We start from the raw sequence: 17,166 nt of genomic DNA on the forward strand, positions 1-17,166 counted from the left end.
CTTTGTTCCAGTGATGTATGCCCGTCATCTTGGGAGCTTTTGGAAAAAAAAATTGTTTTGTTTACCGCTTGCTGAGAGTTCTGTCAGATAATTATCGCGCCAATGACGTGATCTCGTACCTCGCGTTGTTTTATAAAACTCATGAATATTCATACTACCCTAGGCTAGTGCTACGTAGAGCTAACCAAATAATAACCGTATCCGAACTTTATTTGGTTTATATTTATTACGTCTGGTTCCCAGTTACTGCACAACAAAGGTACCAGCACATCGTTTCTTGAAAAAAATGTTTTTGACTTTACTTAACATGTTTAACAGTTTTTGATCATGAGAAAACGAGAGACTGAAAGGTGCAGAAACTTCAAATTAAATGCTGCTTTTCTGTATACGAGAACTTTAAGTTATTACTTACCACAAAAAGCAAACCGATAGTAAGCAAACTTTTAAATCATCGACTCATACCCGGAACAGTTGGCCAGGTTTATATATTATATATATAGCTATGATATACAGTTGCTGCTGCCAACATAGAGGTTTAAGGGCTAACCCTTTAATTAGCACGTCCAGTTAATAAACAAGGAGCAGATGTGAATCAGATGTAATTGGTTCAAATGCACCTTATCACTATACACCTTATCGCTATTTGCTTTATCGGCCGGCAGCCACGCGGCTTGAACTTTTGATGCATACAACAATCACTTTTCCATTGTGGTGTCAAATATTTTGTGTTATGACGTCAAAATTTTACAAGAACCTGTGTGATATCCAGTAATGGCGGACAAATAGCGACATATAAGGCACAAAATGTGCACCTGAATATAGGTATCTTGTTTTGTAACCCCCATTCACATAATGGTTACATTGGTTACATTGGTTACACCCATACAAACTATCATTGATTATTCACAACTTCTCCAGTTTATTTGTAACTTTCCTTCACCTAATGGTTACATTGGTTACACTGGTTACACACATGCAATTTCTGTTACCATGGCAACCCGGGCAACCCTTGCATGACGAATCAGGTTGGTTACATTCATGGAGAATCAGGGGGAATTTGGTTACAATGGTTACATGCATGGGGAATCTGGTTACAATGGTTACATATATGGGGTATCTGGTTACAAAATGGTTACATACATGGGAAATCAGGTTACATGCATGGGGAATCTGGTACAATGGTTAAATGCATGGAGAATCTGGTTACAATGGTTACATGTATGGGGAATCAGGTTACAATGGTTACATGCATGGGAAGTTGGGTTACAATGGTTACATACATGGAGGAATCAGGTTACAATGGTTACATGCATGGATAATCAGGTTACAATGGTTACATACATGGAGAATTAGGTTACAATGGTTACATACATGGAGAATCAGGTTACAATGGTTACATGCATGGAGAATCAGGTTACAATGGTTACATGCATGGAGAATCAGGTTACAATGGTTACATGCATGAGAAAGTCAGGTTACAGTCACTTTACCATTGTGGCTTCAGATATTTTCTGTTATGACATCAAAATTTCTGAGAACTTTTGTGATGACCAGTAATGAAGGGGGGATGGACCTTTATCAGGATTCCTGGATTGGATGTTTTTAAGTTCAGAATTTTGGGATTCATCCTTTAAGCTTCCAGGAATTCTTTTTCAAATTTCGGGATGTTGGTATTTAAATTTCTTTAAATTTCGTACCTTATGATTAATCATTTCATGAGGGGGATAAGATCTTCATCGGAACTCTAGGATCGGGTGTTTTTACATTGTAAGCTCAGGATTTCAGGATCCATGAATTGTTTATTGAATTTTGCGATGTCAGGGTTTATATTTATTTAAGTTTCGGGACCTCAGAATTCCATGTTTTTAAGCCCAGGATTTCCAGGATCAGGACCCCTACTATCCCCCTTTTTCATGTTTTTAAGCCCAGGATTTAGAGACCAGCACCCCTCCGACCTCCCCTCAGTACAACATACAATTTAGATGTAGTGAATCCATTTAACCTAATCTTATAAATTTTAGTTTCATGTATGTCATAAAGATTGTTTTATGTTTATTCTTGGTTTTATTTCAGATAACCTTAGAATAATGAACATGATGAAGTAACAAAACCAAGGCATTATGGGTAAGATAAGTAAGATAGTAGTATGTGGTCACACTGGTGTTGGCAAGACTGCTGCCATAGAACAACTTATTTTTGGTAACCATGTCATAGGAACTGTAAGTCATAGTGATAACAGATATTTGCTACATGTACAAAAAAAAACCTACATATAATAATGAGGAAATGTAACTCAATATGGAGTGATTGATTAAGTTAATTTAGAAGTAAAGATTTTTTAAAAAGGTTTATCTCTAACATGTCTAAATAAAAGGAAATTAATAAAAAAATAATAAGAATGGTCGTTCAAGAAAAACAAAAACAATGAAAAAGAGGCATTCTTTGATTTTGATAATTTGATTGACTTACTTTAAGAACTCTTCTCCTCAAGAAAAAAACAGCCAAAGATGCATTGAATCTGCATGGAAACAGAAGTTTGCTGAATGTTGATTGAATCATTAATGGCACAAGTTCCCATTGAAAACCTATTATTTGGAAAGTCACATCTTTATATTTTTGTCTAAAAGTACTTCGTCAACTTGGAAGGGAGGATGAATAAAGTTCCTGTACAAATTATTCTCATTCAGTTCCATAAGTTTTACTTTTCAGATATCTTGTGATTGTGCACAAATTAAGATTTGTCTGTCTCTTCTTCAAAAGCCTTTTATAAAGTAATTAAATATAAATTCTTATTGAATGTTTTTTACCATTGTATCGCATTTTATCTGCTATGCACTTGAGTTTCTTAATAAATTTTAAAATCCTATTTAACATATCTTTCTTTGTTTGCAGCCAATGCACCCAACAATTGAAGATATATACACAGCTATGATAGAAACTGATAGAGGGGTTAAAGAAAAAGTCAGAATATATGATATTGGGGGACTGGTAAGATATATACACAGCTATTGTAGAAACTGATAGAGGGGTTAAAAAAAAGTCAGAATATATGATATTGGGGAACTGGTAAAATATATACACAGCTATGATAGAATCTGATAGAGGAGTTAAAGAAAAAGTCAGAATATATGATATTGGGGGACTGGTAAGATATATACACATCTATGATAGAATCTGAAAGAGGAGTTAAAGAAAAAGTCAGAATATATGATATTGGGGGACTGGTAAGATATATACACAGCTATGATAGAATATAATAGAGGAGTTAAAGAAAAAGTCACAATATACATGTATGATATTGGTAAGAGATTGTATTGTAGTTGAACTGATATAAGTTGAAGTTTAAGGGACATACCTTTTTTATTTGATCAGACATTTAAGTCATCAAAGTTTGGGATATAAATTATGTTTTCCTGCTTCAATAAGTAGTTAAGACTAGCAAATGAATATCCCTTTTCCAAAACCTACCACATTTGAACTCCAAAGTTGCTCTCATATTTTGCTGAACAAGTTTTATATGCAAAAATGCAAATGTATTTAATCTTTCTTTTAATCTTAAACAGGAAGGCAGTAAAGCAGATTTACCAAGACATTACTTTAGTTTTCCTGATGTAAGTATGTAAGATATCAACTGTTCCAAATATGTTTTAACAGTATTCACTGTTTTTTATAAAAAAAAATCATGACAATTGCCATCTTCTCTGTGCACAAATAAACCATAACAAATGTTCTGTCTCTACAGAATATAACAGCCAACCTATTCTACAAGACCTATTAGTATTATATTGATTCATTTGCATAAAATGTTTTCCACTGAACATTTTATTATTCAAAAGAAAAAAAATCCTATTCAGAAAATATTTGCCACTGGACATTGTTATTACAAAATTTAAACACTGTACAGACTAATTGGTTTTGTCTGAACAAATAATTTTATAAATAAACTTCATATACTGTATTGAAGCCATTTTTGTGACACTTCTTTTTGTGTTTTAGTCAATGAGTATGTGACCATGACTGTAATTATGAGAAATCATATCAAAATTTAGATTATAATTATTATACTTCAAATGTGGCAGATCCAGCATAATGGTCAGAAAAAAATTATTGTAATTCAAAAAATCATACAACTCCCTTTTTTTTTTTAAGTTACTCATTCTTACCCAATAGGTTACACTATAAAATACAGCTGCATACTAATTATTTTTACAGGGATTTGTATTGTTTTATGATGTTACCAGTTGGGAATCATTTCAAAAATTAGAAAAGATTAAGAAAGATATTGACAAGTATAAAGATAAAAGGGAGGTAAGCCATAGATATCATTTTAAGTGGTAGATGGTTAATGTAAGATCTGACTGTTTATAAGATTTCTTTTGAAAGTAATAATACATAAACATGATAGAAAGAATCACTGAATACACCAGACAGACCAACCTTATCAATAACCAACAACTGACTGCTCCAAAAACATACATATAAAAACCATCAAACAAAGCCTGGCTAGATATTTGTTTAGGGGCCAGCTGAAGGATGCCTCTGAGTGTGGGAGTTTCTCGCTGCATTAAAGACCTAGTGGTGATCTTCTGCTGTTGTCTGTTTTATGGTGGGGTTGTTGTCTTTTTGACACCTACCCCACTTCCATTCTCAATTCTATTGATTTAAGTTTAAGTAACAAGACTGGTTATCCAAATTGGCTTGCTAGGCTTACTTAAATATCTGTAATTTTGACAATCTTTTTCTATATAGGCTGAATTTTATTGAAAAAAAACTTTTTTGACGCTACATTATAACAATAATAATCACTTTTCAATGTTATAGAAAAATTCATAAAGCCTTTTACCAAAACTTTTCTTGAAGATTCCATTTAAGGAATGGATCAACTTTTTTCAAAAGCAAAGTAAATAATGTTGTTTTCATCTATTTCATCTGTCAATCATATGGATATATTTTCATTGTAAAATAAACTGAAACATTTGTATTGAATGAAAACATTATCATGTTTGCACATAAAATGATGAAAACAACAAATGATATAATTCTTGAACTTTGTAGGTCTAAGAAGGGAAAAAATAAGTAAAGCAGATTTTTGCAGCAACAATCATTTTCACTTCTCATGCAAAATGAGTAATTTGGATAGTTTTAACCTTGCGTATAATTTTTAAAATGTTAAAAATACTACAATAAACACACATATGACCTTATTTACTTGTTTGAAAGGTGCACATTGTTGTCATTGGTAACAAGACAGAAGAAGAAACTAGACAGGTAGATTTCTCTACAGCACAAGCCTGGGCTACAAAAGAGAAAGGTATGCTTTCAGAAAAATTAGGTGTAATTGTAGGGTAACATTTAATTGATATTAACTGGCAGTAATTTTAAGGTGTTTGTTATTACAATTGTTGAACAGCTAGTGTGAGTTATTACATATATTACATTGTAACTTTTGTTACTATATTACAATCACTTGTCAATCAGTCAGTTCATTAGCAAATAAAACAGCACAACTACATATTTTGTCCAGTACAATGATGAATTGATTTCAGACCTATACTTCCTGTTTGCTAATACTTTGAATTTATCAATATGTTGACTGAACATGAAATTTTTTGTCACATTTTCTCCAATACTTTTTAGAAGAATGATTCAAGATTAATTCATATTGGTTAGCAGTTAAAAAATAATGACTTCTAACTTGTGTTTATTTTTCTGTCAGATATCTACTTCCTCGTTTCTGATACTTGATGAATCAGGAGTGGAGTTATGATAGGCACAAAAAAGCAGCATTCTTGTTTATATTACATATACATAAACTTTTGGCATAAAAGCATTGGTCAAAACAGTTATATATTTTTGAATTTCATTACATACGACTTGTTGAAGTTGCAGCTAAAGAAACAAACAAAAAAGATGGGCTTAGAATTTTATGTAAGATTATTTGATCAGTAACACTTTAAAAGCTGGTTCACAATTCAAAAAGATATAGACAAAATATTTATTTAATTACAGTGAGACTATGGGAAGCTTCAGTCCAGACGAGACAATCTTTATTAGAACCTTTTGTACATCTGACATCAATGATAATATCTATATATATATTTAATTACAGTGAGACTATGGGAAGCTTCAGTCCAGACGAGACAATCTTTGCTAGAACCTTTTGTACATCTGACATCAATGATAACCAAGCCACCAGGTTAGTTTATGTTGTTAAACATAAAGCATTCATTCTTTATTGAAATGTTCTAAATAAATTAAGTGGTTGCTACAAATTAATTACTACAATTCATTTATATTTAGTCTTTATATTTTAAAAATTGCATATAACTATCAGGAAAGCAAAGATATTTGAAAAAAGCTTTTTTTTGTCTTGCCTTGCAGAGTGATAAAAAACAAGACTTAGATATTGTTTTCTGCATATTTTCATTTCAAGGTTATTACTCATTTGATTAAAGAAATAATTGATGCAAGCTATGCTATACTTTATTGTAGTTTTAAAATGGGTAGGCATGATATTTGTGATTATTTTTGCCCAAGTGATAGTGATGGCTAAAATAACAGGAGTGTAATGGTCACCCATGTTAAAACTACTATAAAGTATAGCTTGCATCAATTAATTCGACAAGGACAATTAAGGTAATTTTCTATGTCCGATGTGTATAAGTGTAGAATGTTTTCTTTGATTAATTACTGCACATTGTCTTTGTATTAATTCCAAGTCATATATCAGAGAAATTTTAGTTTTATTTATTTATTTCTTTTTCAGCTAAATCTACAATATTTCCTGGGAGAAAATCAAGGTTAATGAATGTTGACCAGTAGATAATGGTAATATCAACCAGTTGACCAATAGATGATTTAACGATCTTGTACCTTACTGGTCAGCGACTTGATTGGATGTTATATTTTATTAGTAAATTGAATAGATTTGCAGCAATTGGACTTATGAACTCAAGATTTATGAAATGAAGTAACATTTAGATTTTAAATTAGAAGGTATCTCAGTTGTTTGTAGTCCCCCTGACAAATTATCTGAGAAATGTTTATATATCGGTTATCAAATATGTGGGGAATATTTACTGGTTTGAGTAAACTCTGTCAAGATTAATTATGTTTTGATATTGAATTAAAGGGACTAAAAAGATGACCTCATCATAAGATCCTGTTTGAATCAATTACCACTCTTGTTATATATATGAAAACTTATGTGCAATATAGATGTATATTATTTTGTAGGATTATATTTAAATTGTTATAATAAAATACTTGTACTGTATGTGATTTCAAACTATATGTTGTTATTTACTTATTTTAAAAGAAAGAGATGAAATTTGAGATAGATGTTTCAATAAGTGTGATACTTTTCACTGCTGATCCCTGTAGATACCGTAATCATCATTAGGTTGACTAGAAATCAACGTTTGGAAAGTTATAAATTATGAATGTGTGAAAGTTTATATTTGATAGTAAACAACCTTATTCAAATGAATATCAATCCATCTGTTATAATATTTCAAGTTTGAATAAATAAGGAATGTGTCCGATGCCCCCACTCGCATATCATATAAAGGGAATTACTGAAGAACGGTAAAAGTGACAACTCCCAAATGTTTTATTGATCTGAGTTTTGTAGTAATAAGCATGGTGTATAAGTTTCATACCATTTGGTTGAGGCAAACTAAAGTTGGAGGACAAATACAAAAAAATCTTAGTACACAGATGCTTTGCTATTTTCAGTGGACCATGAAATTTGGGTAAAAACTCTAATTTGGCCTTAAAATTAGAAAGATCATATCAAAGGGAACATGTACTAAGTTTTAAGTTGATTGGACTTCCAATTCTTCAAAAACTACCTTGACCAAAATCTTTAACCTGAAGTGGGACGGACGAACAAACGAACGAACGGACCTACAGACCAGAAAACATAATGCCCCTCTACTATCGTAGGTGTGGCATAAAAATCAGATGGAAAAAAATTGACTCATCAAATTGGCAAAAAAACACACAAAATATGCAACAAGACACAAAAAACACAAGATAGCAAAGTCTGAGTTTGACTGTAAAGTAAGTTGCCTCCACAATTGGTCCTACTTGTTGAATACTCATGTATTGGTATTTTGAGAGGCCATGCTTTTGATTTCTTTACACAAAATCCATAGGATGTGTACTGATTTGAATTTTAGTCTAGAGAAACATAACTTGAGCTATTTTTACCTGAACACAATCAGTGTAAACAGATATTCCTTTTTTTTCTGCTATCCTTCTAGATTACTGTTGAGTATTTGGTCTATTTCCATTAAAAGAAACCTTGAGATTATCGTGTAAATTGATTTTAACCATTTTTATGCCCCACCTACGATAGTAGAGGGGCATTATGTTTTCTGGTCTGTCCGTTCGTCTGTCTGTCCGTTCGTCCGTCTGTCCCGTTTCAGGTTAAAGTTTTTGGTCAAGGTAGACTTTGATGAAGTTGAAGTCCAATCAACTTCAAACTTAGTACACATGTTCCCTATGATATGATCTTTCTAATTTTAATGCCAAATTAGAGTTTTTATCCCAATGTCACGGTCCACTGAACATAGAAAATGAAAGTGCGAGTGGGGCATTCATGTACTGAGGACACATTCTTGTTTGCTTGTTGCTTTTTGTTCCTCTATATGACGATAGAAGCTATATAACTTAGTGGTAAATATTGCATTTATATCAGGACATAAGCATGTTTATGAGAACCACAAGAGTGCACACACTGATATGTCTCGCCTTCTTTACTAATCATTGATATTATATTGATAGTCTTGAACCATGAAATGAGGTAAAGGTCAGATAAATCATGTCAGGCAGGCATGTACAGCTAACAGTTCTTCTATACAACAAATATAGTTGACCTATTGCTTATAGTTTAAGAAAAACAGACCAAAACACACACTGAGCAATGAACCATGAAAATGAGGTCAAGGTCAAATAAAACTTGCATGACTGACATATAGATGATAAAATATTTCCATACACCAAATATAGTTGACCTATTGCATGTAGTATTAGAAAAAAAGACTGAAACTCAAAAACTTAACTTTGACCACTGAACCATGAAATTGAGATCAAGGTCAGATGACACCTGCCAGCTAGACATGTACACCTTACAATCATTCCATACACCAAATATAGTAGACCTATTGCATACAGTACAAGATAAACAGACCAAAACACAACCAGGTGCTCCGCAGGGCGCAGCTTTATACGACCCCAGTGGGTGAACCCTGAACAGTTGGGGCAAATTTGGTCACAATATTCAAGCTTGATTCTGTCTGAATTTGGATTGTGATCAAATTTTTGACATAATATAGGTTTTTGTCACAAAATTAATGTGGTCAAAGATCTAACAAATCTATTGCACAATACTGTGCAATTGAAGATTTCTTCTTGAAACTTTTCAAAATTCGAAATTTGAAAAATTTTGAAAAAAGGAAGCCCTTCAAAAAATGGTAAACAAAAAATATCCCCCCCCCCCAACTTTTTGAAACCCCCTTGGAGCAATAACCCTTAAACTCAATCCCATGCTTTATATTGCAGTATTGAACCTTGTAGTACAATTTCAGAGAGATCCAATCACTCAAACACAAGTTACTGCATGATTGTTTGGAAACTAGAAACATGCTTCTTTTTGGCCCCTAATTCCTACATATTTTGGGCAATTAACCCAAAACTTAATCCCAGCCTCCCCTTTGTTATATGGTACATAGTGGTACAATTTCAGAGGGATCCATACAATTACACATAAGTTATTTTCTTGAAACTAGGCCCTCCTAAACTTTGGCCCCATAACCCCTAAAATGGATCCAAACCTTCTACTTGTGGTTTTAAACATTGCGGTATGATTTCAGAGCAATTGAAATACTTCTACACAAGTTATTATCCTGAAACTAAAAAAATGCTTGTTTTGGGCCCCTTATTCCTAATCGGTGGGGACCATCATCCCCAAAATCAATCCCAACCTTCCTTTTGTGGTATGGAACCTTCTGAAAAAATTTCATGAAGATCTATTCACTTAAACTAAAGTTATTATCCAGAAACCAATGTGTCTTCGGACGATGACGCAGACGACGACATTATACCATTATATGATCCCAAAAAAATTTTGGGATCGTATAAAAACTTAACTATAACCTCTGAACCATGAAAATGAGGTCAAGGTCAGATGACACCTGCCAGTTGGACATGTACACCTTGCACTGCTTCCATACACCGAATATACAAGACCTATTGCTTTATATAGTATCTCAGATATGGACTTGACCACCAAAATTTAACCTTGTTCACTGATCCATGAAATGAGTTCGAGGTAAAGTGAACACTTTCTGATAGGCAGGAGGACCTTGCAAGGTTGGCACATACCAAATATAGTTATCCTATTACAATGTACTTATAATAAGAGAGAAATTAACATTTCAAAAAATCAGAACTTTTTTTTCAAGTAGTCACTGAACCATGAAAAGGAGGTCAAGGACATTGGACATGTGACTGACGGAAACTTCGTAGAAGCATCCAGGTCTTCCACCTTCTAAAATATAAAGCTTTTAAGAAGTTAGCTGCCGCTGCCGCTGCGCTGCCGCCACGGGATCACTATCCCTATGTCGAGCTTTCTGCGACAAAAGTCGCAGGCTCGACAAAAAATGAACCTTGCTTTGTACAGGAATAACAAGCTAGATCAGTTTCCAGGAATATCTGAAGACAAGTCACTCTACCAGTAACTACTATTAAGCTTTGGAGAGATGCAACAATAACTAATAATCTAGTCTTCAGTTTGACCCATTTGATAATCAATCCCTTGACCCCAACCATGTGTGGCGGTGATTTTATACACTATAGTACTAGTTGCAGATTATTTTTTGTGGTCTATATATAAGATTCCAATACAGTTATGGCTATTTCTGCTTATTGCTGGTCTTTTTAGTTTAATGTTTTTTTGTGTTTTGGTCCTTTCAGACTTGTATACTTTAAAACCTTTAAACAGACTTATTAAGAAGGGATAGTTACGATACTGTTGTCAGGTCATTCAAGATTGCATATTTTGGCTTTATATTGATTCACTTGTAGGGTCTTTGCATCAGAATTAAACACATTTATTCTAAAACCAGCTGTTGGCATGACACGGGTTATGTTCTTCTCATATATTTCATGATGGTATTACCAATGTCATTTCAACTGATCGGGCGGAGCTTACGTTTTAATTTGCATAAGGACAGTCTATTTGAAGATGTGTGTGATTAGGATGATTGCCGTTATAATTATTACTGATTTCTAATCACCTATCAATGCCATCGAAGGAATTAACAAAAGAATAACTGGATACATCATTGATGAGTTTATCCTAAAACACCTAGCTATAGATGGAATGGTTTATTATGAGCGAAACGGTTAAACTTCGCCCAGTCAAGTGAAATAAATTGAGTAATACAATACTAAACCCCTAACAGGAGGGATTGTGCCTGATATTCATATTGTAACAATTTCGCTATAAGATAAAGAATTATTATCTCCCTTTTGCTTATTTAATTTTGTTATTAGTTTAATATTGTTAAGGTGGTATGGGTGTCTTTCGCCATCTTGGATTGTAAAAAACAGAGAATCTAAGGTCCATATTTTCTATCAAATTAGCAAAATTTGATGCAAGAATGCAGATATTTCATGTGTTTTTACATTTAAAAGATCCAATTTATAAGAATATAACTTATAAATATAAATATATGTACAAGTGTAGATTATTTTTGGTTGTTTTTAAATATTTTTAAATTGTCATTTTAAGGGGAGGTAACTCTAAAACAGTGCATTTTCTGTTGGATTGTTCATGGAATTTTCCTACTTTGTATTTTAGCCGGAAAAAACGCACGGTGACCCTATCTTTTCTTTTGATATTATCAAAGCATTGTTTGAAAGCTATATTTTCCTAATTTATTTTACAATTCTATCATTTCGTTTAGTTTCTATTCACAAAATGGTGTTTTTTCCTGTATAATCCATACAAAATGTGTCGTTTTGTCACGACCCGTAGCTTGAAAAAATGCACGGTGACCTATCATTTTTATAATATTTTTTAACATGTATCAATAGAGACTACATTTTGACAAAGTATGAACAAATTCTATCATTTTTATTTTAGACTCCGATACCACCTTAAGTAAATTAAAGTTGTAATATATGATCTTTATAGGTTATCACTTTTTATAAATAGCCATAAATTATCTTGGAAAAATTCGGAGTATAAATAGATATTTTTGAAGAAGGAAAATTATATGTAACCTTTGTATCGTAAATAATTAATTTATACATATCATCTAAGTTCAAATAATGGTTTGTCTTCAGACCAGTAGCTAATGTAAGGCTCACAATTATCATAGTATTCAGTTTTTACTGACACTAGGTTTGTCTAGGTAATAGACCAAAGATGTAGAAAAGTTATTTCTATTACTTTGAAAGTCCTTTCCTAAATACTACCACAGCGTGTTCTTTTATGGTCTATAATATTTAAAATATATTAAAGTATTTAATACAGTTCTAAATATAAACCAAATCTATAAATAAGAGGTCAAAACAAAAACGGGTTATAAAACTTAAGGTCCACTCGAATACTCAACTTTATCTTGAAATGTAAGTAATTGTTATACTACTCAGAATACTATTTTACTATTGTTAAACTTATAAACTGTTGAATTTAATTTACCTTTTAGACAATTTTACATTTGTTGATATTGTATACTGTTTTTGTTGCTTTACATCATGTTTATTAAATACAAATATAAATATCTTTATTATCTTTTTATCCTATTGCCATAGCTCAGTTCCCTGAGAAGAACTATAAGAACTGAGATAGTCTAATGATCTCACTTGGCATCCATCGTCAACACATTATATAGATATCAGTATATTTGGTGTATAGAGTCGGATATCTCAGTTATTAACACGACATAAACAACTAACTAGAGGGGACGGAAGAATCCAAGCCCGACCCTCCTGTTACAATATGATGAAGACCTAATCTTTCAATCAGTTAATTGAGGTCTGGAGCTGGCATGTCAGTAACTGCTAGTAGTCTGTTGTTATTTATCTATTATTGTCTTTTTTATTTTATTTTGTTTCATATTTGGACATCAGCCTCAGACTTCTCTAAAACTGAGTTTTACTGTGCATATTGTTGTGCATTTGTTTTTCTACATTAGCTATAGGTATATGTCCCAAGTCAGGAGCCTCTGGCCTTTGTTAATTTTAGTTTCTGGTGTATAATTTGGAGTTTAGTATGACATCCATTATCACTGAACTAGTATGCATATTTGTTTAGGAGCCAGCTGAAGGACGCCTCAGAGTGCGGGAGTTTCTTGCTACATTGAAGACCCATTGGTGGCCTTCTGCTGTTGTCTGCTCTATGGTCGGGTTGTTGTCGCTTTGACACATTCCCCATTTCCATTCTCAATTTTATTTACAATCATTCCATACCCAAAACATTTTATTATTTTACTATTGGTTTATGCCTTATAGTACCAGAGAAACAGACCAAGCAATTGACTATTGCACCATAAAATTGAGGTCAAGATCTGAGACATGAACAACTTGGATTCTTAATTTTTCATCACATTTTGAGTTTGAACAGGTAGTCATTTCGAATTGTTTTTTTCGTACCATTACTACCAATAGGGTAAATATTGATACATTAATAACCATCTCGGATTCTTTTATTTTTAACTAAGTAAATAGTCTTTCCATTTTTGTTATGTAACATCAAGCTGGAACATCATTCAACACTAATATGACATTTTTCACTATTCTACAAGTGTATAACTATTGTGTTTCAGATAAGGGTGAAGGTTTGGTACCAATTTAAACCTTTAAACCTGCTGCAATTGTTTACACCTGTCTTATGTCAGGAATCTGATGTTCAGTAGTTGTTTGTTGATGTGGTTCTCGTCTTTTATAGAGATTTGAACGTTGGTTTTCTATTTAAATGGTTTTACACTAGTAATTTTAGGGCCCATTATAACTCGCTGTTTAATGTGAGCCAAGCCTCTGTGGTGAAGACCGTACTTTGACCTATAATGGTTTATTTTTATAAATTGTGACTTGGATGGAGAGTTGTTTCATTGGCACTCATACTACATCTTCTTATATCTATTTCATGTTCAAAACATTTATTTTACTCATCATCATTTCACAAAATCAAAACAAACTGACTGAATAAATATTTTATAAATAAAAACTTTATAAACATAAAATTATCATACTGAACATGTTGAATAAATAAATATGTGTGATGAAAATGTCAAGAGTATTTTTTTAAAACGTGAAGTTTAAGCGATCTCATCATAATGTCTCCTTTTTCAATTCTCCAACAATTAGCTCCCTGTATATGATCATAGAAACACATCTCTCTAACCAGAACCAGAACCATTCAATCTTAGTACATACCTAAAATAACAAAAAACAATGGTGAGTTCAAAAGATTAAAGTAACATTCTAAATATGAAAATCTTCCCACTAAAGCTGAAATTAAAAAGCATAAGATCAAGACATTTGTCTAATTAGTGATCATTATAAGAGTTATTCCTGTGCCTCTGAATTGCAGCACTGTCCTTTGATTTCTAACCTCTTCCAACACGATACTGAGTTACTGAGTCGTAAAGCATATTTGGATGTTAGAGTTGTAATATTTCTAATTTGAGATTCTCGCAGATGACAGATATCATGCTTAGATCCAGTGAAAAACTGTACAATAAAAGATTTCTGCAGTAATACAGAAATTTGCTTACAGCTGATCTTCTCGCATTGTTCTTCATTTCAGCCATAACACAAGCAGCATTAAAAACAAACTAGTTTCTCCCGATATTTTGTATGTCTCAAAGGATACCTTAAGGTTATCAAAAAAAGATACTAACCTTTTGTTTTGCATTAATTGGTCATATAAAATAACTGCAGTTCAGTGTCCAGTTTAAACTTTTATGCTACATTTTTTTTTAAATTTCAACAAATTTTCTTTCAAAATTACTGCAATAACTATCTGAATAATCACCATGATCAATTTTTAAACCAGAAAAAAAACAAAAATCACAAACAAGTCATATCCCTGCTCTTTTTCATTTGAGAAAATTGTCAAATATATTTTTCTGTGTAAAACCCAAGCAATTACATTGAAAGTACAAAGTGGCCCTATGAATGAAAGTATAATTCTGTGAGATTCATTGAAATCTAGTTTGTGGTTTCAGAGGTGTTGTTAAAACCATAGCTTGGATACTCTAGAAATATAGTTAATCTAAATCCCTGTAATAACAACCTTATAAACCCATCTGTATTCTGTAATTTTCTTCCTGGTCTGTCCTACAAGATAAATAACAGAAAAACAGAAAATGTTATAAAATATTTTATAAATCTTCTACAAATCAATTGTCGCATTAAAGTTCAAAAAGTAAAACCATATCTTCCGAATTCATTGACAACTGAAATAAAAATAATAAAATTTCACAGCAGTGAAACAGCATTTTGGTAAAGAGCCGTGTCAAAACTTATGTTCCACCCAAAAGGAAGATGTGTATTTCAACAAGATTTCTTAGCCAAAAAAAATATTTTGCTACTCAATAATAAAATCAATTAATCAAATTTTTCTGAAGAAATCTGAAATATCATTTTTTTATCTGAAAAGAAGTGATAGCACTGAAATAAAAAAAAAACTTTTCTATGTGACTTACAAACCAAACACAATTTAAAATTGTTTCATACATTTTTATCACTCTATTTACATTGCTAATAACCAAACAAAGTTTATTTCTCATAGAAAAGTAGGATTTTAGAAATTCATGTATAACTTTATTTAATGTACACAAAAATAAACAACACAATGGCTTCCAATTTTCAATTTTTAGTCTCATAAAAATTATTTATAAGAAAAATTACAAATTATATTTTACCAACCCTTAGTCTTAACCCTTATCAAGGAAATAACAATGAACAGATACCCTGTAGTTACCAGCGTTCCCTAGGGAATCATTTTCTACGCCATAGTACTTTAATAAATCTAGATTTTAACAATAACTGATGCTATCATCAACATTACATGATATCATGTTCCTGTGGCGCTGACTTCTCTCCACCGTGGCAATCGTCACTTGACATGTTCAGGTGGTGCAAAAGAAAAAAAGAAATATATTAGATATATCATTACTTCTCTATAAAGCTTATCTTTTGATGATTTGTTATTATTTTTGTTTTCTACAACATATTCCTTTCAAATTACTGATGGCGTAACAAGCTGGTCTTTGCATTCTTCCAATAAACCATAAGAACTAAAATCCTAGATTCTTATCCTGAAACCCTTATCTTATTTTTTTTTCAATATTTGCAATGATTCTGTCAAAAGCAGTACATAATAAAATTGTCTGCCCATGCCCTATTCTTTTCAAAAGTTCAGCAAGAATCTGGGATTATTTTTTAATATTAGTTTCTCACAATCACCTTCTAAAAGAGCCCATCGATATGTTGCTAGTTCATTTTTTAATAACAATCGCTCTCAAACATCCCACTGAAATGCTGTTAGCTTCTCTTAGAAAGATAGAAAGTTTTTAATGAAGGAGGTTATTCTAAAACTTGCAGAACGTTGTATGTTGTAGATACCTAGTGGGTCATGAATAGAAAAATGCTGTTTATTTTGCAATGGATTTCAACCTCCAAAGTAAAAGGTTCTCCATTAACAACCAGGAACAAATTACTTGCCATTTTCCTTACTGGTTAGTGATAACCAAAGCAAAGATTGCCTGTTTTCATTTTTTTATTGGTAAAACTTCAATTATGGCACAAAATGTCTTTGTTGTTTACTGGATTTGCTATTGTGTCACATGACAGAGGATGTCATACTGTACTAACTTGGTCTGGTACTCGGATAATGGAGTATTGATCAAGAAAAAAATGCATTTCTAATACATTTTTTATTGTGTAGTAAAGGATCTTGAGTCATTCTATGAGGAAACTTGTTCTCAAATAATTAGTTGTTGGTGCTTTGCAGCTTTTGCCTTTAAGTAGCATTTGCATTCATGTATCTGTTTTCAATAAAAACAAAAGGTCAACCAGCAGTATTTGAAAAATGAATTCAAAAAAACAAAAGAAGGTGCTATAAAATGAAAAAGCCTTAACAAT

At 32.1% G+C, this 17,166-nt stretch overlaps 1 protein-coding gene across 5 annotated transcripts; it reads left to right on the top strand.

Moving 5' to 3' along the window:
- Positions 1-234: 234 nt before the first annotated feature.
- LOC134722073 (NF-kappa-B inhibitor-interacting Ras-like protein 1) lies at positions 235-7,249 on the top strand. Of its 5 annotated transcripts, none has more exons than XM_063585540.1 (8): positions 235-259; positions 2,074-2,219; positions 2,893-2,988; positions 3,564-3,611; positions 4,213-4,308; positions 5,221-5,311; positions 6,110-6,196; positions 6,767-7,249. In XM_063585540.1, the coding sequence occupies exons 2-8, from the start codon at positions 2,121-2,123 to the stop codon at positions 6,820-6,822; spliced, it is 573 nt and encodes a 190-aa protein (XP_063441610.1). In that variant the 5' UTR covers positions 235-259; positions 2,074-2,120; the 3' UTR covers positions 6,823-7,249. The 5 variants fall into 5 exon arrangements, with proteins under 5 accessions (XP_063441610.1, XP_063441609.1, XP_063441606.1 ...); XM_063585539.1 differs by having other exon boundaries at positions 241-350; XM_063585536.1 differs by having other exon boundaries at positions 245-431.
- Positions 7,250-17,166: the final 9,917 nt, after the last annotated feature.

This window comes from Mytilus trossulus, chromosome 6, assembly GCF_036588685.1.
Source record: "Mytilus trossulus isolate FHL-02 chromosome 6, PNRI_Mtr1.1.1.hap1, whole genome shotgun sequence".
NCBI lineage: Eukaryota > Metazoa > Mollusca > Bivalvia > Mytilida > Mytilidae > Mytilus > Mytilus trossulus.